Source organism: Nannobrachium achirus (genome assembly GCF_963921795.1).
Source record: "Nannobrachium achirus genome assembly, chromosome: 17".
In the NCBI taxonomy this organism is placed as follows: Eukaryota; Metazoa; Chordata; class Actinopteri; order Myctophiformes; family Myctophidae; genus Nannobrachium; species Nannobrachium achirus.
Window position 1 is genome coordinate 2,288,206 of NC_137824.1, and position 24,275 is coordinate 2,312,480.

Here is a 24,275-nt window from a genome sequence, read left to right on the forward strand (position 1 = left end):
GTGGACCCTCATCTGAAAATGTTTCGTGTTAGGGCCCCCCAGAAGAGAGGATTGCTATGCGGCCCTCAGTCGAGACTAGTTCAGGTCGCTACGTGGCCCTCACACGTAAAACAAGTCCCCAGGACTTTACCGTGTTATCCTTTTTAGCCTAAATAATATCACTGCGTAGATATAATCTGGAATCTCTGTGTGGAACCTGCTGCATTTTCAATGGGTGCGATTTAAGAAAATGCCCCAGACTAAGGCTGTATCCTTTTAGCCTTAATGACTGACTGTACCACATGCTGTTTACATTTCTGACTAAGGTCCTGCTTATGGTTCTGGCTGCTGTCAGTGCTGTGTTCGATGAGGCCAGTGCTCAGTCCTTCCACGTGGGCAGCTGTCCCCTTCCCCCTGTTCAGCAGAACTTCAACGTCTCCAAGGTACTCCAAAAGTATTCAAATATTTTACTGTAAAGTATCAATAGGCCTACTGCGATTAGCCCTATTCACGGCCCGCCCACTCAGCAAATTTCTTAGCAACTTCCTGGTGCTGACGTCAGTTTTGAAGGGGAAACTAACACAGAAATCGCTGGACTTAAAGCCAACAAATCATTATTTAGAACGGTAAAGTAAATTATAATGCTTTGTGCCTTTTACTATCTTGTGTTCTTGATCATGCTTGCTAGCCGTATTTTATACTTTAATATTCGGAAATTGCATTAAATGTGCGATTTCTGTGTTAACTCTATGGGCTTTTAGCAGGGTTATACCCTTCAAAACGTGACTTCAGCACCAGGAAGTTGCTGAGTCGGCGGGCTGTGAATAGGGCTAATATAGAAATACTCTGTATTACTAAAAGTAAAAGTCCGGAATTAAAACATTTAATTGAGTAAAAGTACAAAAGCATTTGCAACAAAATGTATTTGAAGTACCAAAAGTAAAACAGCTAGCGTTTGGGCGTTATTTGGCTATTGATCTCTGGCAGGGAATGAGTAAACGTGACCTTTCACCACTCTGTACTTCTGTCTTCTCCTCTTTCCCCTCGACACCATACCTCAGTACATGGGTACCTGGTACGAGATAGAGAAGCTGCCCGCTGTGTTTGAGAGAGGAACATGTCAGCAGGCCACCTACACTCTCCTCAGTGATGGCACGGTCAGCGTCCACAACGCAGAGCTGCTGTAAACCTTACTCCTTTTTTTAACTCTCTGTCTCTCTGCCTGTCTGACGTGTCTGTCTGACGTGTCTGTCTGTCTGTCTGTCTGTCTGTCTGTCTGTTTCTCTCTCTCTCTCTACTCTCTCTCTTACCTGCAGTGTTAATTTTGACAGACAATTTTGATGTAGTTTTATTCATCGTCTTATTTCATATTTTAGTCACCATATTTTCTCAAATGTTTTATTTTTAGTCTATTTTAGTCGATTAAATATCATAAGTTGGTTTAGTCAACTAAAATCTATTTTGACAGGCCTTGATGATGGTGTCGTAAATAATACCTGATTTGTAGACCGGTTACCAAAAAAAGCGGATCTGCAAGCTTTTAGTCGACTAAATTAACGCTGCTTTACTGTACTTCCATCAATATTTAATAGGTGTCTGTTTTTATCTCTCATTCACCACAATGCATGGCTACCCATCTCCCCCCCCCCCCTGCCCCCCTGACAGTTCCAGTGGTCAGGTGAATTCCATTGAGGGAGTGGCTAACGTTGAAAACACTTCCCAACCAGCTATTCTGGCTGTCAGCTTCTTCAGAGGTAATGCTGCCACCTAGTGTTTATACATACACAGTCATGGGTGTTCTTGTTACAGTCAAAGAAAAACTAACACATCCTCTGTTGTTTGGTGCAGAGCTGAAACTGCCAAAGCAGTATTAGGAACAAAAAGGGTAGCTCGGAACTCACTTGTAGTAGCTCCAATCTTTATTCATGACAACAAACATTCGACCGTCAAAACGTTTATTCATACATGGAGATCCCTGATGTCATCAATAGTAAGCCCATAATCTAATACAAGGGATGTACTATACAGTACATGGATCTCTATATATGGGTAACAGGTGTCTCCATATGGGTAACTGGTCCAATATACAAAACTGGCCAGATGGCCAAGAATTGGCGCGACCTCGCCCTGTACACCCACTTAAACCAGACAGCTAAACAACTTCTCAAGTGCATTTTGGCAGACACAATGAAAGTGGAAGTTGCTGAATGAATTTTAGATTCAAGGTGACACTATATAAACCACTCTGCTTATCTGGTTCCTGGCAGCGACCATATGGTCCATTTCCACTGTTATAGTAGGCCTAATCTAAGGCCTACAATATATGAATCAATATTAAAATAACAAAAAACAATGTAACGTGCAGAGAAACATATTTCACCTCTTTTACACCTGTAAAACCTGTGACATGAAAACAATGTTGATTCTAGGGTTTTTAAAGACAGATTGTTTTCTTGGTAGCTTTTAATACTGTTTGACCGTGTAGTTACCCTGGCCCTCACGGCATACCTTTGATATGCCACACATATTGATGTTTCATGTTGCTGTTCTGTCAGGTTTGGTTCATTTTGTTTTGCTTCTTTCTTTTTCCGTTTACATTACATTACATTTTGCCTGTCTGTATTTTAATATGTTCTGAGCTTCACTTTGGTTCGACCTTGGTCGTTGGAAATGTGCTATATAAATAAAATATTGATACTGTAAGTCAATAAATGGTTCAGTTTTACAAACTATGTTTTTTGTCCAGGTGTTCCAGACTCTCCCTACTGGGTGCTGTCCACAGACTACCTGACCTCTGCTCTGGTCTACTCCTGCTCTGACTACCTGAGGCTTTTCCACATCGACTTTGCCTGGATCTTGGCCCGCACCCGGGCGCTTCCTGATGACATCATTAGGCAGCAACGGGACATGCTGGCTGCGGCCGGCATCCACACGGACCGCCTCACTGTCTCCAACCAGACTGGATGTGACGCCCTGGCCTGACGCACACTTGGCTGCTAGAACAGTCTTCAAAGTGTTGTCAGGTCAAGGCCTTAGCTGAGAGACAGAAATGAAACGGGGCCCCCCCACTACATATTGTATAGATGAGAGAGAGATGAAACAGCCGCCCCCCCCCCCCCCCCCCCCCCTACATATTGTACATGAGACAGAGATGAAGCAGGGTCCCCCCTCTACATATTGCATAGATCAATGGTTCTCAACCTTTTCAAGCCGCGACCTCCGAAATGATCATATTTTAACTGGGGACTGGGGACTCCCCAGTAGATCAGCTATTTTCACAATTTCCACCTCTAATATTTGACAACTTGGCCAATGTTGAATTTGTCAATTTAGGGGTATTAAAAAGTCCTTTGTTGTTTAGAAATGTGCAGATACCCTCTATACACTTAAACTTTGTGATGGTTTGTTTTACTGTTGTGTGAGAAAACAATGTTGCACATTAAGTTAATCATCTGGGGACCCCGCAAATTTATTTGGGGACCCCCCTGGGTGTCCCGACCCACAGGTTGAGAATCAATGGTATAGATGAGAGAGAGATATGAAACAAGGACCCCCCACTACATATTGTATAGATGAGAGCGAGATGAAACAGGGACCCCCCACTACATATTGTATAGATGAGAGAGATGAAACAGGGAGATATATGGTCGCGCTTTTTGGTGCCCGTGAGGAGTCGTGCAGCCACATTTTGGACTAATTGCAAGCACCTAATTGACGATTGGTGAATACCGCAATATAAGGCGTTGCAGTAGTCCAACCTAGTAGAAGTAAATGCGTGAATCAGCATTTCAAGCTGCTTGGGAGGGAGAAATGGTTTAACCTTAGAAATTAGACGTAATTGGAAAAAGCTGGATTTGATTACAGAACTGATTTGTTTATAGAATTTGAAGGAACTATCAAAAATAAAGCCAAGGTTTTTTATAGAGGGGCGAAGGTTGGAAGTGAGGGAACCCAGGGTATACGGGGAGGAGGAAGAAGTGTCTAAGCCAAAGATAATGATTTCCGTTTTATTGTCGTTTAGGTTTAAGAAATTTGAGGCCATTATGGACATAAGTACAAAATAAAAGCTACAACTGTAAAACCAAAGTACAAAACAAAACACAAAACAATGACACTACAAAATAAAACACTGACACAGAACCTGAGAATTTTTTGTTTTTAGAAACGTTAGAAAATTACCTTGATTTTGTTTGCGTGTTTAGTTATTTTTTTCCCATGTTGTTCGATTGTTGATGAAGGTTTTCATTCAAAAAGATAGCTGTTTTAAGGTCATTAAATGGTTACATCATTATGTTAAACTAGGCTGCTTTTGGAAGGAATTATCTGTGGTTTTTGCACATTAAGATTTTCACTGGGGTTTCTATTGGTCTAAGGAAAGCATTGTCTCGTATTTTCACGCCCATACAGCGTGCTGCATCTGTTTGTATTTTAATTATCATAAACACACAGTGACTTCTATAAGTAGAATTATATTTCAACGCGAAAAACCACAATATGGACACAGCAGCATTTGTGGGGAGATGGACTTTATATGCAGTCCCCCAGCCAGCAGCAAGCCGTCTAGGGCTGCACTCACACTGGAACGCACTAAGTTCAGTCAAAGTTCTGTGTGTCAAAGTCTCTTCCAAAAAAATAATACATTTCCCACAATGCTTTGCGGGAAGTGGGCGGTTCCGCTTGAGGAGGAAGCAGATATGGTATTTGGCAAGCTGCGTCCCAACCAAGAGGGCGATAGCAAGAGGGTGCAAAAGACCTGTACTTCCCGTTTCTGTGTGACGTAGGTAGATACCTTTTTAGGAGGCGGAAGCATGTTTGGAGTCTATTCATTTACAATGGGAGAGCTAACGTGAACACAGAGTAAAATAATAGTTCAGAAGCTATGATCACTGAACTAAATATTGGACCAGATCATCACAAGCCAGATAATATTAACAAAATTGTCGTACTAAAGTGGCTTTTTTCAGCGACACAACTGAGAAAATCAACTTTATTATTGCTCTTTAACTGTCCCAGCAACACACTCTCGCGGGATCTATAGCACCAGTAAACAGGACGTGCGCGAGATTTGCAGTCAGAGCCGGCGCCCACTTAGGAGTCAATTTGTAGGATTTGTGTACCATGTCGCACTCTAGTGGATCCAATGAGGATGAGCTATCTTCATTAATTAAATATCTTTGGTCCCAAGTCCTTAAATCAATCCTATTTCCTATTTCCTTGCTTGTATGTTAGTCCCTCCCATTGAGGAAATAGAGAAGAGGAGACGTCCCATTGGCCATTTCCGATGACAACATCACAGGTGATAGGCCAACTCCCAGTGGGCGGGACTAACATACAAGGAAATAGGAAACAAGTGAAGGAAATAGGAATTATTTAAGGACTTGAGACGCGGCTCATGTAGTTCTTTTGGAGTTGTCATCGGGTGAAGGCAGAGTACCTGCTGCTTTTTGGTGACACGTAAAATGGATCTACAAGCTCACAGCGTGCCGCCATGCGACACGTTGTGAGCTTGTAGATCTGCTATTTAAAAAAGTTACTTTAGGCACTTCAAGTACATTCTGATGCCAACGCTAATACTTTGACTCGAAACATTTTGAATTCCAGGCTTTTACTTGTACATGTTTCAGTATTGCTACTTTTATTTAAGCAATCAATTTGAGTATTTTTCCACCACTGTATAAATGTAGTGTAGGCATCACTGTCACTATGTATGACATGTAAAGAAATATTTGTAATATTCATTGTTATTGTCGAATGTTTACTGTGACACACACTTAACTTTATTTATAATATTTTTTGTTCTGAAATGGAGGTTTCATGTCACTGCAGTGCAGACACAGGCTCTGCTGCTGTGGAGTACACAGACTACAAGTGAACACAGCTGTGTGGGATTGCATCATGGCCTTTCTCTCCTATTGGTTGGCAGTTGAACCCTGCCCTTCTGTCTCATCAAGTGCAGCTTGTCTGCCCCCTACTGCTGGCCTACAACTGTGTGCTTGTGCTAAGTTGGATGGTGTTTGATGCATGCTCTGTGCAAACACAACACCACAGGACTCGCATCAGACTTCAAACCATGTGACTTCCATCCGGAATGCATTGTGCTGTCTCTGCCCCCCGCCTCCCCCACAGAACTCTGAAACAACTTTGTGCTCGACTGTCTGTAGGAAGCCTAGGAATTAAACCAGTGACATTAAAAGTCAGATCACGATAAAAAACTTGATTATAATAATCGCAGGGCATCCGTTTTTATTGTAAAGGATTACATTAGCTTAGAGCATTGGTTCTCTAAGTAGGGTCTGGGGACCCCCAGGGGTCCTTGAGGGAGTTCCAGGGGGTCCCCAGCTAAATGATAGGAACCAAATGGTCAAATGGATCCTTATGGGTATGAGCATGTGTTATTATAGCAGCTTTGCAAAGCACAAGAATTGCACTGTACTGAAGCCTGAAGGGCCAAGCCTTTGTGTGTGCACAATGTGAAACATTGTGAGCTTGTAGATCTGCTAAGTGGGTAAGTAAGCCATTTACCGAGAGGGAGTGTGCCACGACCTTGAATGGTAAATTAGATAGATAGTTGTTGCGGTCTCCAAACAATTAAAGGAAAATAGCCAATGGCTCAAATTGGAGATCTCAACATAAAGGAGGGACACCACAAAATAGCAAGTTTTAACAGTTTTTATTTAACCTTTTCCCACCATGTAACAAGTTTTAACAAGTTTTATTAAGCAATTTCCCACACTTTAGACTTGATTTAATTAAACAACTTGGAAGGTAACTTTAATTTCAAAATCAATGTACTTTACCAAACCAAAGAAGAACTCAGGAAATCAAAGGGACCTGGAGAAGCCGGCAAAACTCAAAAGAATGGAGGGGGGCGCAGGCCACCCCCTATAGGGACGTTGAAGCTGGCCCCCCTCCCTCCCTAACAAAACCCAAATTAAAGAACTTAAAGCTAACCGAAAACAAGGCTACCGGCCATCTCCAGGCTTAAGTAAAATACTCAATTAAAGTTACAAAAAACTAGCAAATCATAGTGTGGGACTGGGATGTTAATTGCTGGGACTGAGCTGGCTGGCTTTTATAGCAGGCTGATTGAGGTGGCAGCAATTGGAATCTGCTGCAGGTGTGTCAACCTGGGTGTGCCAGTCTGAGTGAGGAGAAAGACAAGTGGTATTTAGTCACAGCAAAGGTAATGAATAGTATGAGTGAGTGATGTCAAGGCCATCCGCAACAATAGATAGATGCCTTTATTATCCCACGGGGGAACTACCACTTTTTACATATACATGAAAGAAAACACAGTTGTAACTTGCAAGGATCTTTAGTTACAATCATTAATTGTGTCAGAATACACATAAACTTCCGCCACCACAGCAAATAGTCCCATAAACACAACATTCTACCACTTTTTCTAGTAACCACCAGATGGTGCCAACTCCTGCTGAGGTTCTAGCTCTGGTCCATACTGAGGTGAATGACTAGCTTACAGCTAGGCTAACGCTAGTTAGAAGCACAGTTTCGGACGCAAATAGAGGCTGGACGCTTCCAGAAAAGCATAGGTTCAGAGAAAAGGGGCTTTAAAGTTGGCGGATTGCATTGGATCCAATGGAATAAATCGGCGACGATAGTATGTTCGCTAGCAAACATAGGACGCCCGCGACCATGTCATTGTTGGTTGGGGAAAGGTGTTCCGACTCTGAAAGTCCCCGGATGCGTTATGTTCCGACTCTGAAAGTCCCCGGATGCGTTCTGAGGCGCATTGATCTCGGAAATGTCCCTCATTAGCATGACAACGCATCCGGGGACTTTGAGAAAGTCACTGGAGTTGGCTCATTTGCCACTGTTTTAAACCAATCAGAATCCAGTATTTCATCATGTGACTAGAAAAAGTGGTAGAATGTATGTTTTGCAATAATGATCTAAATCTACTAAATAGTAAAGTTTTCAATAATTGTAGTGGAGTAAAAGTAAAACATTTGCCGAAGATATAGTGGATTGTGGGGGTGGTTTGACTTGGGGGGAGTGATTTAGGGGTGTAGATAAGTACCTATTGTCCCTCCCATTAACAGCTTTGGTTTTCATTGTGCAACAAGTTTCATATGTCCATAACTTCTAATATGCTCCAATTTCAACAAATGATACCTCATATAGGGTTGCCACCCGTTCCGTATAATACGGAATCGTTCCGTATTGGACAATTAAAAGATGCGTTCCGTATTGAACCAATAGGGAACGCGGTTTGTTCCGTATTTAACCAAATGCCCCATAAAGGTCTGTCACACAAACCTCAACACATAATTTAACAATAATGAATGAAATAAAACACAGGAAAAGACAGCAAAAGGAGGGAGAGGCACGAAGGACCGCCTGTGAGGCGGCTCGCAGTCGCTGCGGTGCGCTCTACGCTCTGCCTACTGTCTCGTCTCCTCTCCTCTCCGCTAGCCCGGCCCCTGTCTGCATATGCACTGCATGTCGCTGTCAATCACCGTTGCCTAGTTACAGTCCGTGATCACTGACTGAACACCGCGCGCTTTAAAAGCAGAAAAGAACTAGTGCTGCATGGTTAATCGTTTTCAAACCGAAATCGCGATGTGAAACCTAATATACATTACCCACTTAGCAGATCTACAAGCTCACAATGTGTCACCCAAATGGACACATTAGCCTGCGGACCCCCATTTGAAAAGATACGCCAGGGACCCCCATTAGAGATAATTTCCAAGACCCATTCCATTTGTACCCATACCCATAAGGGTCCATTTGGTTCCTATCATTTAGATGGCACACATCATGTGTTGGTCTACTTGTAATCTTAATGTCAAGGACCCCCAAATGGACACATTAGCCCGTGGACCCCCACTTGAAAAGATACGCCAGGGACCCCCATTATAATATTATTATAATATATATTATAGTCCAAGGCTCTATCATTGATTCTCAACCATTTACATTTCAAGGACCCCCAGTTTGTCATGCATCAGGCTCTGCAGTGTATACGGAACCAAATGGACCCATTCCATTTGTACCCATACCCATAAGGGTCCATTGTGTTCCTATCCTAACATTTAGCTGGGGACCCCCTAGAACTCCCTCAAGCACTTAGAGAACCAGGTTCTAAGCTGTGTAGTCCCAGCTTAGCAATAAAAAACGGATGCCCCCGCGATTTATTACCTTTATAGTTGTCAGCACGTTCTGAACTTCTGATGGTACAGGGAAAAGGTGTTGTGTAATATCTAATCCAATATTGGTGCATTCTTAATATATTTAATATATTTGCGTTTCTCCACTGGAATTATATCCATCACGTTGATTTGTTTACAGTCGGTGGTCACACAGTTGTGTGCGTCATTGTCCACGCACCAGTGTGCTGCGCTGTAAATAACAGATCTCACTTTTTAGGGCACTCTAGCTCGGACACAGAACGGAGAAACGTGTCCGTTCATGGGCTCATTATCAAAACTAGCGCAAATGTAACGCTCTCTGTGTTAACGGCGACTGCTTCTCATAATAAACAGCCAGCACTAGCGCGAAAGCTAACGCTATAGCGTATCTCGCAGCTCGGCCTCTCGTCTGTAGTAAAACATAAAGCCCCGCCGTTCTCGAACGCTTATTGCCTTTTGTGAACATTATATCCAAAAAGTAAAGGTCCTATGCCGGTCTCTCATCTGTTTACTTCATAAGCGTGGAAGAAAATCGAAACAGCTTGTTGAAATAAAGTTTATATCGCTAATTTTGTCAGCCGGTCCTTTGTTTTTAGACACGCTACCTCCCCTGGTCACGTGGTATAGACACAACGAATAATACTGGGGAAAATAATGCACCGGCTGACAAAATGAGCGATATAAACTCTTTATTTCAACACGCTGATTGGACTTTCTTCCACGCTTGAAAGGTAAACAGTTGAGAGAAGTGTATAGGACCTTTACTTTTTGGACAGAATGTTCACAAAAGGTAAGAAACGTTCGTGAGCGGAGGGGTTTTATTTTTTACCACAGACGAGAGGCTGAGATGTGAGATACGCTGTCCATTACGAGAAGATCTGTGGTTTTTCCCGCAGGACAGAGAAGGCAGCTTTTCTTTTCTTTTTTTTTCTTATTCTTCTTGGTCGTAGGCTACTGTGTTAAGCAGAAGCCTACTATGATTTGTAATGTAAACGCTGAGTAAGTGAGTTCAGAGTCTCTCAGCAGTTTATTTATTTAATGCTTAAAGGCCAGTGAAACAATTAATAAACATCGACCGATTCAAGCGGTGTGTGCGTGAGGAGGAGGAGGAGACGCTTGACGCTATGTCACCAATGAGCCCTTACGAGGCAGGAACGGCTGCGCACCCTCTCGTCTGCATGTAATAAACATAAAATACGGTTCGTTACTCAACAAAACAAAGACGGCGTACGGGTGATGGAAGCCTACTTTACTTAGTGGGAACACTCAGAAACCCCCACCTCACGTCTAAAATACACTTTAATACACTTTTTTACCAGAGAATAAACTTTTTCACCAGAGGTTTTAGTTACTCCACACCGCCCTCTACAGATCTTGTCAATAGAAATGTCCATTGACCACATTTTGCCTTCCGGTGAAATATTCTGTTATCTGGATAAAAAGTGTATTTTAGACGCAATGTTGGGAACTCTGAGTGTTCCCACTAAGTAAAGTAGGCTTTCAACTCCCCAAATCCGTCTTTGTTTTGGTGAGTAGCGAAACTGTATCTTTTATTTTCACTACAAACGAGTGAGCGTGCCGCCTGTAATGCCAGCACAAGGACTCATGATGACATAGCGTTTTCAACATGCTGCTTCGATTTTCCACGTTTTCTTTGTGCGTCCAAGAGCGACTGAGATCACGATGTAATGTATACATAAAAAAATACATCCTTCCAGAATACTGTCTTCAGCAAACCGTTAACATTAGCGAGATGAAATTAGTTACTGTGTGTAGACTGTTTACAAGCAGATAGCACGCTGTATGGGCGTGCTGAAATATGTGAGACAATGCATTCCTTAAACCAATCGTGCTCCCGTGAAATCGCTATGCAAATCTAAAGAGCTCCATTCTCCGCCTCCTAAAACAGCAGTAAAACTCTCCCAAAGCAAGGCAACTTTGCTACACTAATGTTGCCATATACCGACCTTAACAAAGATATCTTATGGAATGAAAACCCTCTTCTATATTCAAACTGTTAATTATATACAAAAACGAAAAACAAAGACAATTTTAAATCAATCTTATTTTCGCATTTTCTGACTTTTAAAATTGCTGACATTTGGACGTTTCCTCCAGCCTCAGTCACATATGAAAGCTTAGAATGTGTACTTAACCTCAACAATGTTTCACATCCACCATGCATTTTATTAACGTTCACCACTGAGCCAAATAATGTTAATAATGCTCAACAATGATTTACCATGAAATCCATTTAAACCATGTTTGATATGAAATCCATCTGTTAAAATTAATATTTTCCACTGTGTTTGTGCTGGCTGGGAACCAACGGCTTTATTTTACAGAACAAATACATTATACTACTGAAACCAAAACACTTTGTTCCAAAATATTTTCTTCTGGATTGGCCGCGTACATTTAGACAACATAGCAGACATAGTTCGTTGTACCATGAAATGTTGTGTTTGACTCTGAAAACATGACATACATCTTCATTTGAGGCCACATGGTCTTCTACCCTGTCCCATGTGGTCTAACAGTTAGGATTCCTGTTTATTTTGTATCCATAGCAGCGGTGGAAGCCTGTAGCTTAGTCAGGAAAGAGGGTGAGGTAGTCACATAGTAGCTCACCTGTGCACTGTCCTGGGATGTTTACCACTAGCCAATGTACATAATCATCTTCTGGCTAAAAATGTATCTGGGGAGCATCAGCAGCTTCAGTAGGTGTAAGAATCCCATAATGCACTGTAGGTGACCTGGAGTGAGACAACAGGTAGGAAATAAGCCATTGGGAATAAATCTTTGATGACTCCATAGAGATCAAAATCATGTGGGGAGCAGCAGCATGCAGAACATCAAATTGTTTTCAAACTGCTGACCTTCACAATCTGCCTCATTTGTAGTCTTGGAAGAACAGCAATGTGTCCAAAGTTCACCTACTTCACACCACTGCTTTTCTACCACACCTTGATGGTTTGGTTTCCCTACAATACAGTCATTGTAGGGATTACAACAGTAAACATTCCTTCTTCGTCTCTCGTTGTATATTTCATTGCAGATTATCTGGAAGTTGTAAAATTACATTAAACCTATTGAATCTTTCTCTGAGTATCATTACATCCAAATGACAGTGGATTCATGGAGAGAGATATCTCATCCTCACCAAAACCTTCTTGAAAATGTAGTCCCATTTGTTGTATACTGCATCTTTTACACACATATTGGTTAAAATAATACTATTGTGGACTCAACACAGGGGACAGGGGTCCCTCCAAAGTAGCTGTGGAAAATGCAAAAATGTGTTATTGATTCAGTACATATAGTATAGTGTTCTCACATATCACACACTGTCTTAACAGTTTAAAGCATGATCTGGTCCAACCTGGATATTCTATCTTCCAACTCAGACAGCTCCTTGTGGCCTAAAAACTGTGGCGTCTGAGGATATTTTCAGAATCAGCTAAAAACGCTTTTGTTTCAACATGCATTTGGGAAAGGTTATTGAGCTTCTCCTCCGGGTGTGATGTGTCTGCTGTGTATATACTGTATATATATATATATATATATATATATATATATATATATATATATATATATATATATATATAGCATTGTACATTGTTTTTTGTTTTGTTTTGTATGTTTCTTGCTGTTTTCTATGATGTAGGCCTATGTAAAGCATGTAAAATGTATTTATTTACACCTTCAGGGCCAGGCGGAGACAGTTGTCAGTCAGATAACTGGGTAGGTGAAGGCAGAATGATGTATTCTGGAGGTAGAAATGCAGGCTATGTTGCAATTGGTGACAAACAACGGCTCAGGGCGGGACGTACCTGTGCAAAACAGTAACTTCTACCACTTTTTCGAGTCACGTGTTCAAATACTGGATTCTGATTGGCTAAATTCCGGAGATTATGACAGAACAACTGCCGCAAAGTTGTGTGAGGACTTGTCCGAGATCAATGCGCCTCAGTGTACATCCGGGGACTTCAGGAGGTAGTCGGAACACCTTTCCCCCAACCAACAAATGACCGTGGCAACGGTCCTATGTTTACTAACGTGCATGCTATAGTCGCCGATTTATTTGGATCCAATGCAATCCGCCAACTTTAAAGTCCCTTTTCTCTGAACCTATGCCTTTCTGGAAGCGAACAGCCTCTATTTACGGCCGGAACGGTACTTCTAACTGACGTTAGCTTAGCTGTAAGCTAGACGCATGGATTAGTATGGAGTTGGCGCCATCTGTTGGTGAGTAGAAGATGTTGTTGGTGGAACTATCTGCTGTCTCGCGGAAGTTTTATAGGCAATAATGATTGTAACTTAAGATCCTTGCAAGTTACAACTATGTGTTTTCTTTCATGTATAAGGGAAAAAGTGGTAGAAAAGCTATTTACCACTCGGGGTCGGACATTATGCTCTGATAATGTCCTGTGTGAGGGTGTTATCGGACTCGGCTTCGCCTCGTCCGATCACCCCCTCACACAGGACATTATCAGAGCATAATGTCCTCTCACTCGGGGTAAATTGCTTACTTACCCGGCAGGCATTCTGGGGAGGTCTTTCTGTCATGATAGAACCCAACCAGATGTTATATTAACATGACTTCTGTAAAGTGCTGTTAGTAGAAACTAAATGCCCATGCATAATACAGTATATGTCAACATTTTTAAGAGAGCGTGGAGCCATCAGGCCTGACCAAAAGGACAGGATACAACCTCTCGTATTTCTGCTTGCTGCAACACGCTATGGATGTCCTATTGGAATTATGCTGAGGAGCATGTGTGTGGAACACAGAGTCTGAGACGTCCACATGTTCATGAAGGATGGAGTCTTAGTCGTCCCAAAGGACATTTTGGGAATAAATAAAAACGTCTACGCTATTATCTTAACAACAAACTTATACAAGTTGGATGTTGATCTGATCACTCGGCTGAGACTGTGTTTCCATTAGACTGTTGTTTGCCATGTCAACGTGAATGAGTCATTCATGTCCGAACATTTCAGAAACATGCCTACCAGTGACATCATCTGTGGGCAGGTATTATGAATTAAAACACAATCTCAACCTTTTTGTCACATACTTTACGTTGTAATCTATGGCGGGCCATTTGAGGCACGTTTGGTGCTGATTGGTTCAAGGTTCAAGGTCAAGGTTGTACTTTATTGTTACGTCTTTTGTACAGGTACAAGAGCAGTGGTTCTCAACCTGTAGGTCGGGACCCCCAGAGGGCTCCCCAAATTATTTTGGGGGGTCCCCAGATGATTAACTTAATGTGCAACATTGTTTTCCCACTCAACCGTAAACAAACCAACATACAGTTTAAGTGTATAGAGGGTATCTGAACATTTCTTAAGTGACAATTTAATGACTTTTTAATACCTCTAAAATGGCAAATTAAACCTTGGCCAAATTGTCAAATATTGAGGCAGACATTGTGAAAATAGCCGATCTACATGCTCACAATGCTCACGTTGTGAGCATGTAGATCGGCTATTTCCACAATAGAACCATGTTATACAAAATGTAACTCTTAGTACTCGTCAGGGTGGGGGGTCCCCAGTTGAATGGGGGTCACGGCCTGAAAAGGTTGAGAACCACTGCATAAGAGTAAAACTTGTTTTTGTTTGTTTGTTTGTTGGAAACAAGCCCTTTATGTCTGGCTTTTTGTGTCATCCTTTAATTTACTTTTCAAATTAAATGTGTACCTTTTCAGGCTGTGACCCCCCCAAAAGTCCTTTTTGAACTGGGGACCCCACCCTGACAATCAATTGGAATTAAGAGTTGAGGCATTACATTTAGTTTCACTCTGTTCCACCGATAAATATTGTGAAAATAGCAGATCTACAAGTTCACAACGCCTCGGAACACAAGGCGTTTGGAGCTTGTAGATCTGCCATTTTCACAATTTGTGCCTCTTTTACTATAGTCAATTTGGCCAATGTTTTTATAGATGATAACTTTTGATGCAGTTTTGGTCTTTTATTTATATTTTTTTAGGTATTAAAAATGTCTAAAAGGTCCTTAAATTGCCACTTCACTGTCATTAGTTAGCTGTGGACAGAAGAGGGCACTGACTTGTGTGCTGTCGAAACAGCTGATAAGCTGCAGCCAGCGGTGGACAGTAACTGAGTAAATGTAGACCTACTTGAGTTCTTTTACTTTTATTTGTACGTAAAGTAGCTTATTTTTAAAAGCATGTACCGGTATGCACTCTTGAATACATACGTTTATTTAAAAGCAAGTACTTTTTATACTCTTACTTGTAACATGACTGAGTTTACTGTGGATTGGAGTGTGACCCGGAGTACTCTGTACTCTTACTCAAGTACTTGGGTCGCGTAGGCTACTGTCCATCTCTGGCTGAAGCCTGATTTATGCTCCGCCCCCGGAGATCTACAAGCTCACAATGTTGGCATTTGCAACGCGATGTGAGCTTGTATGTCAGTTGTTCTCAGACGTTCCCTGAACACGGTGCGTGCAGAGGTGGGACGTTCGCGAACTTTTGAACGGCTTTTCCAGTACTGGAAAAATACTTTCTAATTTCAAAATATCTCCAGAAATGTCATGACCGTGGGAACCCTGATGTGTGAGTGAGTGAGTGAGAGAGACAACATAAATGAACAGTGAACTGTTATACCTAAAACATTGAATGTAGCAAAAGAAACAGATCAATTATGTATTCTGTACTACAAAGGCAGAGTGCAGTAACTACGTTTTTGGATACACCAACTTATTTGTGTCACCAAAAGGTCAAATTAGCCTTCATGATATTGGTGAATGAACAATTAGCTCAAGAACAGATATAAAATCAGTTTAATGTCACTTTTATGCTTTTAACTCAATTGTCTGATCAGCTCTAACACTTTTAAACCATTTTTTTAGTGAAATTCTTGTACACTGCACACTGCCTTTGTAGGGCAGTATTCATGAACTAAACATACCTTTTAATATGCCACTGAATGTCACTATGTTGGCTTTGTGGGTTATCAACATTGGATCTGACAGAGGAATTGTTACGACCCTCATGGTCTAGGGCAAGAATCATAACATAAATGATGGATGAAGACAGTTCTTATAAAAATATATGTGAATTTATTAACAATTAAGTAGATAATATTTACAGAAAATGAATTAATGAAATGGAGAGCAATGAAAACAAACCTAACGGCAACAAAACTTAACTACCACTAAAGCATAAGGAGTCCTTTCCGAAGGGACTTAACTAAACATAAGGACAGAGTCACTGGTTGGTTTGGGGTGAGAGGACAGAGGGATCGATTCTCTGCTGCCGTTTGGCTGACAGTCCTCCACCATAATGTTCTCAGAGTGAGGCTTTATAGAGGACTGGAGGTAGCCACACCCAGAGCCCTAGAATGAAGAGTTGCGTCACTCCCGTTCACTTCATGGGGCCAGCTCTTCTACGCACACATCTATTGGCGTATAGTGACAAACGGCGAACCAGAAGTTTACAAAATGCATTGAAGTCTATGAGGTGTAAAGTGACAATGAACCACGTGACCAGCGCTGTTTCTGACCCCGCAGTGGCAGGACTCTCTGATTAGAAGGCTCTGGCCACACCCAATCAGCAGGCCTAATCATTAGGGGACCCGCCAATCATTGGCAGGGATAATTCTGTGCAGGAAGCTCTGTCAGTTGCCACAGCTGACTGTCAGCTGGCAATCAGCTCTCCAGGTTCCTCCACACCCTCTCCACCTTGTAGAAACAGGACACAAGACAAGCAGTACAAGAGCCCAAATAATATAATACTGCAGTATTGTAACACCCCCCACCTTAAAAAAAGAACTTCCTGCCCCAGAAGTTCTCCCCAAGATGCTAAATGTGACTATGCTCAAGCACATTTAAAAACACAGCAACTACACCAAGAAAAGAAGAAAGAAAAAACACCTTGCCACGACCCACCCCAGCGCATCAAAATCAGAATTGTAGAAAGGCCAACATTCTGTAAAATCAGACTGAGCAGCATCCTCATCACATGCATGATAATGGAGACCTGCCCTTTTTCATCATCAGACAGATAGTGACTATACCTTTCAACCTACTTCTCTTTATGCGGGAGCGCAGTGGAAATTGACATGTGCATTAACCAAAAAAAAAACGAAGGAAAAGGAGAAAAATCTGAATTCACTTTAGTCTGTGGGGGTAGAGGACTAGCCAACCACCCTTTCACAAGTTAGACAAGTTAGAATTCATGACACGAAAAAACTGATGAAAAATACTTAAGCAACTTGATTAACTCACAGACTACATAACTCCATGTTTGACCCAAAAATACCACAACTTCTCTACGAAGGCCTGTTCTCCCCTGCCATTTATCACCACACCACAGCAACTGGATCCTGGAAGCAAAGAGAGTGGGATAAAGACAGGTAACAGGACACAAGACCAAATAAGTTATTTTTAGGCCAAATCATGGACTTAAAAATCGAACACCAGTGTCTCACACTGATACAAAAACTCAAAAAAGCGTGCAACCGCCAAAACAGCTGCAGCTCGAACTATCAGACATTACTTGAGCACATCACATGCCAAAATAATTAGATCACATAACAGAAGGACTGCAGTACCCACAGGACTGCACTACTCAAAGGACCACACTACTCAAAGGACCGAAGGACTGCACTACTGTGCCGAAGGACTCAAACGACCGTAACAAGAAAAAAACAACAACATGAACTAATCAAAAGAAACAAAAATATGATGTGCATCACAAATTCACACTACTTAACACAAGCATTTAAAACCATCTGCATTATTAAATTCAAGCGAGTACGTGGGGGTATTCACAATACCCTTTCACAATTTAGAATTTAATACATAATCGATTTAAAATTCGACTTGAACCAAAACTGCCACTCGATTAACACCACAATCCCCAGTGCAAATGGCAGCTTTGGACACCACACCCACTTTTCGGCCATTCAAATTCTATTGGTTGACAGATTACCCCGGAAAGAAAATAACTTAAGCTTGCACAGATTTGAGCCAACCCACCAATTTAGATTGCAAAAGCAAACCAATACAACTAACAAATGTAACCTACTACACATTAACTTACTGGTTTCAAAAGGCTCCTTAAATGTTAAACTGAGGGGCAGGTACGCCCTGTCAGCTCAGACCCTAATGTGCACACACACATCAGCTCTCTATGGAGCTCCACCTCTCAGAGGTGGAAGGCCAGCTTGGACTTTTAAGTCCCCCCCCAGCTTGTATTCACTACTACTGGATCAGTACTAGGACATGGGGCAAGAGAGCTCCCCCTCCCTCCCCATGTACCTATGTACTCACCCACCGTAGTATGCAAGAGAATATCGTCAGTTGACACCCGGATACCTTTACCAGTAAGCTGCTGCACCACAAAAACCTCCATCCTCCACTTAGCCGGTACCTGCTGAAATAGAGGCAGTAAAGACTTAATGATCAGCAACAGTGCTTTAAGTGCCATGTATAATCCAAATTTTCCTACGGTGGGACTCAAACTGATACAAAGTATACAAACCTGTCAACCAGACCAATGCAGACAAAACCAACCAACCCAGTATAACCAAAACTAACAAAACTAAATTAGAATAGCTTTATACAAACTTTTAGACGAGCCCCCAATTCAAGTTACGACCCTCATGGTCTAGGTAAATGGTAAATGGTAAATGGTGCATTTATATAGCGCTTTTAATCCAAAGCGCTTTACATAGATTGTGCATTACATTCACCCATTCACACACACATTCATACACCGGTGGCGGAGGAAGCCATGCAAGGCACCAACCTACTCACCGGAGGCAATTAGGGGTTCAGAGTCTTGCCCAAGGACCCTTCGACATTAACTCAGGGGGAGCCCGGATTCGAACTGGGAACCCTTCGGGATTTATACCCTTCGTGCTCTAATACCAGTTTCTCTACCCCTGAGCTATGCCGCCCCTAGGGCAAGAATCATAACATAAATGATGGATGAAGACAGTTCTTATAAAAATATATGTGAATTTATTAACAATTAACTAGATAGTATTTACAGAAAATGAATTAATGAAATGGAGAGCAATGAAAACAAACCTAACAAAACAAAACTTAACTACCACTAAAGCATAAGGAGTCCTTTCCGAAGGGACTTAACTAAACATAAGGACAGAGTCACTGGTTGGTTTGGGGTGAGAGGACAGAGGGATCGATTCTCTGCTGCCGTTTGGCTGACAGTCCTCCACCATAATGTTCTCAGAGTGAGGCTTTATAGAGGACTGGAGGTAGCCACACCCAATCAGCAGGCCTAATCATTAGGGGACCCGCCAATCATTGGCAGGGATAATTCTGTGCAGGAAGCTCTGTCAGTTGCCACAGCTGACTGTCATCTGGCAATCAGCTCTCCAGGTTCCTCCACACCCTCTCCACCTTGTAGAAACAGGACATAAGACAAGCAGTACAAGAGCCCAAATAATATAATACTGCAGTATTGTAACAGGAATCTTTCCAGGGCAGACAGAGCAAAAGTTCTCAAGTGGTATGAGGCGTTTTGGCTGACTCTCTTCAGTATGGGAACATGCATCGTTTGGCATTACTTTAAGTGGTGAAGACACGTCAGGTGGCAGTACAGCTGGCAATTTTTTGCTGCTCAACAAATAATTGACCAGTGAAATCAATGCAGCTCCCTCGGGTGGATAAAGATTATCGTCGTTACAGTGACCTTCAGGATCCAATTCTTGTAAAGTGTCAAATAAAGTCTTTAGGAACAGGTTGGGTCGGGTCTGATTCAGGTGCCATTTCGCTATTGACTTGTGAACACAGCTTTTTTCTGCTTTGTACATGGACAATGCCAAGTATTTCTTTTTATGTCATAACAAACGGCCACTCTGCCTAACCGAGAATAATAAGACACGCTTTCTTCCAAGACTGACAAATAAACACTAGATTTACCAGATTCACCACTGCAAAATGTGAGCTCTTGACTCAGTGGGCTGTTTTCAGAGTCCGCTTTCTCCTTCCTGACGAGACAGATTTGTTTTGTGTTTTCAGAAAACTTTCTTTCTGACCATATCAGACAGAACTTCTTCCTTCAATGTTACCACGGCTGTGGATGGAGTAGGACAGAATTGTAATGACCTGACATGAACACACTGGAAGCCTAACAAGCCACTTCCTCTGGCAAATTCTGACTCCTGTCTGCAAAATTCTAATTCGCATTCAACCTTGTGGCTGTTTCCCCAGGTGAACTTAACAACATGTATGGGGTTTCTTGGACCATTAAAGGTTCTTGCAACCGCAAAAATTCCCTTTCTTTGGTCTATGCATTGAGATGGAAGATGGCGTTTGGCAGTGATTTCATCAACAGATGATGAGTGGCGTCTATCGATGTGAGCCTTGAGGTTTCTCTTATTCAGTTCCAATTTGCAGAAGGGGCATGTGGTTTTTTTGGCCCTTGAGTGGAGAACTTTGCTGGCAGTACAGGTGTCAGTACCGGCTTCTGTGGAAGAGGAGGCGCTGGTGTAGGCTGCTTGGGCGATTGTGCCAGGGGACTCTGCTGGAGTTCTAAAGCCACTTGAGGCTGCGGAGGTAATGGTACAGGGTTCTGTGGAAGAGGAGGCCACAGTTGAAGAGGTGACAGTGGAAATAATTCATTATAGCAGTATTAGTTGTACAATGTGTTTCCCATGTTTAAGTTGTGTTGCAAGTGGAACATTATACACACTCCTGTGTTGTGTTTGTGTGCATGACTTACTCTGAAGAGGCTGTGGACTGGTGTAGGCTGCTTGGGCGATTGTGCCAGGGGACTCTGCTGGAGTGCCAGTTGAGGCTAACGGGGCCACAGTTGAGCCTGCAGGGATGACAGTGGAAATAACACATTATAGCAGTATTAGTTGTACAATGCGTTTCTCATGTTTAAGTTGTGTTGCAAGTGGAACATTATACACACTCCTGTGTTGTGTTTGTGTGCATGACTTACTCTGGAGAGGCTGTGTACTGGTGTAGGCTGCTTGGGCGATTGTGCCAGGGGACTCTGCTGGAGCTCTAAAGCCACTTGAGGCTGCAGAGGCAATAGTACAGGCTTCTGTGGAAGAGGAGGCCACAGTTGAGGCTGCAGAAGTGACAGTGGAAAGAATTCATTATAGCAGTATTAGTTCATAGACTGTATAAAAGATATGGACAAAGCGACGCCATTGGTTTCTATGCAGCGCAAATGAAACAATATGGGTCCTTGGCATTGGTGTCACCATCATAGATTGAAATGCGATCAGAGGAGGCTATTGGCTGCCAACGGTCACGTACAACCGCAGGGATACATGGGAGAATGTGGACGAAGCCTCCCGAAATACAGCACACGAAGTAGAACACAGCCAAGTGGTATCAGTTTAGTTGGCCACGCCCCCCCCCCCCCCCCCCCCCCCCCAACTTTATCATCAATTTTAACATAAATGGGACCTTGTTTTCACAAAACGCATATCATCGTGATTGAAAGGCAATTTTTAACTAGCGATAGGAACCATAAAGTACAGTATGTATGAAATGTTAATTAAGGTTAGAAAACGAAAGGGGAAAATGAATGGGGTCCAATGGAGAACAATTCTTTTTGCGATCGGCCGGGGGGAAAACAGCACAACTAGCGGCCAATCCGTATTGGATCCTACCACAGGACACAGCCCAATTAGTAACCGTACTTCCCTAAATACTTCCATACATAACCCAGTTAAAAGTAACCTAAACATACTCAATCAATGTGTTACAATTAACTCTTGGGGTGAACTTCAAATCATGACACATCTATCTATAAATGTGACAAATCTCTGTCTGTCTGTGTGTATGTAATCTGCGTATCTCGAGAACCGTTCGTCCCACCGGCTTCAGATTCGGCACGCACGTTCCCCGCCGCGGCGTGGAGTGCAGTGCCGGGCCTCGACCCGTCCTGACGCACGTTTTTTCCGAACCGCCGCAAGACGTTCGGAATCTCCTTATGCGGAGCTGATTGTTGACATCAGGCTGTTTCGGAGGAAATCGGCGCAAGCGCTGACTCATTGTGACATCACTTCATAAAAGGCTCTGACATCACGTATGCCACATGAGGCAATGGGCATATACAGATATCTCCATATATGAGCATAAACTCATAAAAGGCTCTGACATCACGTATGCCACATGAGTCAATGGGCATATACAGATATCTCCATATATGAGCATAAATGGATACAGGCAAACAGATGGTCAATACGGGTCCTACAGACAGAGATCTCCATATATGGGCATAAAATGGACGCAGACAGACAGATAACTCCATATATGGGCATAAATGGACACAGGCAAACAGATGGTCAAAACGGGTCCTACAGAGACATATGGGCAGACACACACAAACAGATGGTCAAAACAGATCCTATGAAAACAGGTATAATGGGGTTTGCATTAAAGGGCGGGGCATTCATTCCCTATTTACATTGTTCCCGAGTTGGCCAGGGCGCCGACTAGACGCTCGAGCTTCTAGTAGTAACAAATGACCTGAACACAAAGCGTAGTGAACACCCCTCTCCAGTCTCTACCACAGCACTTGGCACCTTCCTATTAATCAAGGATTGCCACCAGCAGTGTGGGAGAGCCAATTAGCAAACAATCGATCAGTGAATATACAGTTCAGTTTAAAACCATTTCTAATTGCATAGTAGAGAAAGCCATCAGTTGTGCGTGTATATGGGCTCAGCTGCCCTGTGACATGTACAATGTGATTTTCCCATGTTTAAGTTGTGTTGCAGTGGAACATGTTACAGACATTCCTGTGTTGTGTTTGTGTGCATAACTTACTCTGGTGAATCAGTGGAACAGTGTAGGTTGCTTGCGCAATCACACCAGGGGACTTGTAATAGAATTCTTTAAACATACTATAATAAATATAATAAGTTGAATTTCCAGAGGGTGGAGTGCAATGAGAACAATATTTATTAACAATATAAACTAGAGCTCTGAGACAACACGCATGCCAAGTGTTGCCTCCTCTTCCCTTCGACAGTCTCCCCTTTATACAAAGTAGTGTGACAAGAATAGGTGAACGGGTGTCTCCTAAACAGTTTCTAAGAATACAATTCTGTTAAGATGTGAAGAGTTCTTCCGTATATGGACTGGTGACGTCGGAGCCACTGTCCCGATAGACAGCTGTTGTAGTCAGTCTTTTTGTGCCAAGTACTGTATTCTTAACTTACTGGGGTAGAGTGACAGACACATTACTGCACATATAAAACAAGTATTACATTTCATTAGAAATCTATTACAGACTCTGCTGGAGCTCTAAAGCCAGTTGAGGCTTCAGAGGTAACGGTACAGGCTGCTGGGGAAGAGGAGGCCACCGTGGATGCTGGAGAAGTGACAGTGGAAAGAATACATTATAGCTGTATTAATTGTACTGTAGTGTTGCCTGGGCGGCCAAGGCTCCAAGAACAGCCCAAAATGTTATTTTTATTTCTCCCAAACACATTCTTCAAAGCAGCTTCAAGTGCTTTCAGGTCAAAAATAATATTACTTGGAAAAAATAAAAGAGCAGTGTGGAGAAGGGGACAAATGGGCAAATAAAACCATTCCCAACTGGATAAGAACTCTCTTCAGACTAAACCTTGATCACAAAGGGCCCTGTGGCTAACCCTTAGGGATGTTAGCTGTGTTCCTGCCACATCCAACTAACCTGTCTGTCCCTGCAGCCTCCCTTTTAATAAACCATATTCACACCGGCCATCTTGTATCACATGACTTCCTGGGATAGCAGCCTGCATTACAAACCATTGTGAACAATGGAGCGATGGTGCCAAAATATGAGTTCTATTCAACCAATTTCTTTTGACCAAATCGACAAATGGGCAGATGACATCAACATCCCCAAAAGGATGTATTAGAAGGGTACATCAACAATATTCAATATTCATGGTAGTTGGGTTGCAGTGTAGGTTGCAGTGTTACTCAGTACAAATACTTGCTACAATATCTGTGCAGACTAGTGCTTGCTCTGCCATCATATAGTTAATAATACTGTATTTTGATTTTTGCATATTAATCAGGAACAATCTACCAACAAATAGTTAATGATGGTGGAGCAAGCAATGCACAGATAGCAAGCCTTTGTACACAGTAAGGTTGCAACCTAACTTACCTTGTATATCATT

The 24,275-nt window shown here is 42.3% G+C and overlaps 2 protein-coding genes across 2 annotated transcripts in view; both read left to right on the top strand.

Moving 5' to 3' along the window:
* Nucleotides 1-24,275, top strand: part of LOC308302051 (dual specificity calcium/calmodulin-dependent 3',5'-cyclic nucleotide phosphodiesterase 1C-like) — a gene marked incomplete at both ends in the record, with an annotated part of 499,975 nt that overhangs the window by 167,722 nt on the left and 307,978 nt on the right. The gene's annotated exons all lie outside the window — the stretch shown is intronic.
* Nucleotides 315-2,961, top strand: LOC308301536 (apolipoprotein D-like; the record flags this gene model as incomplete). Its single annotated transcript, XM_080745554.1, has 4 exons — nt 315-422; nt 1,041-1,162; nt 1,645-1,733; nt 2,726-2,961. 4 exons carry the CDS (start codon nt 315-317, stop codon nt 2,959-2,961), a joined length of 555 nt encoding a protein of 184 aa, XP_080601680.1.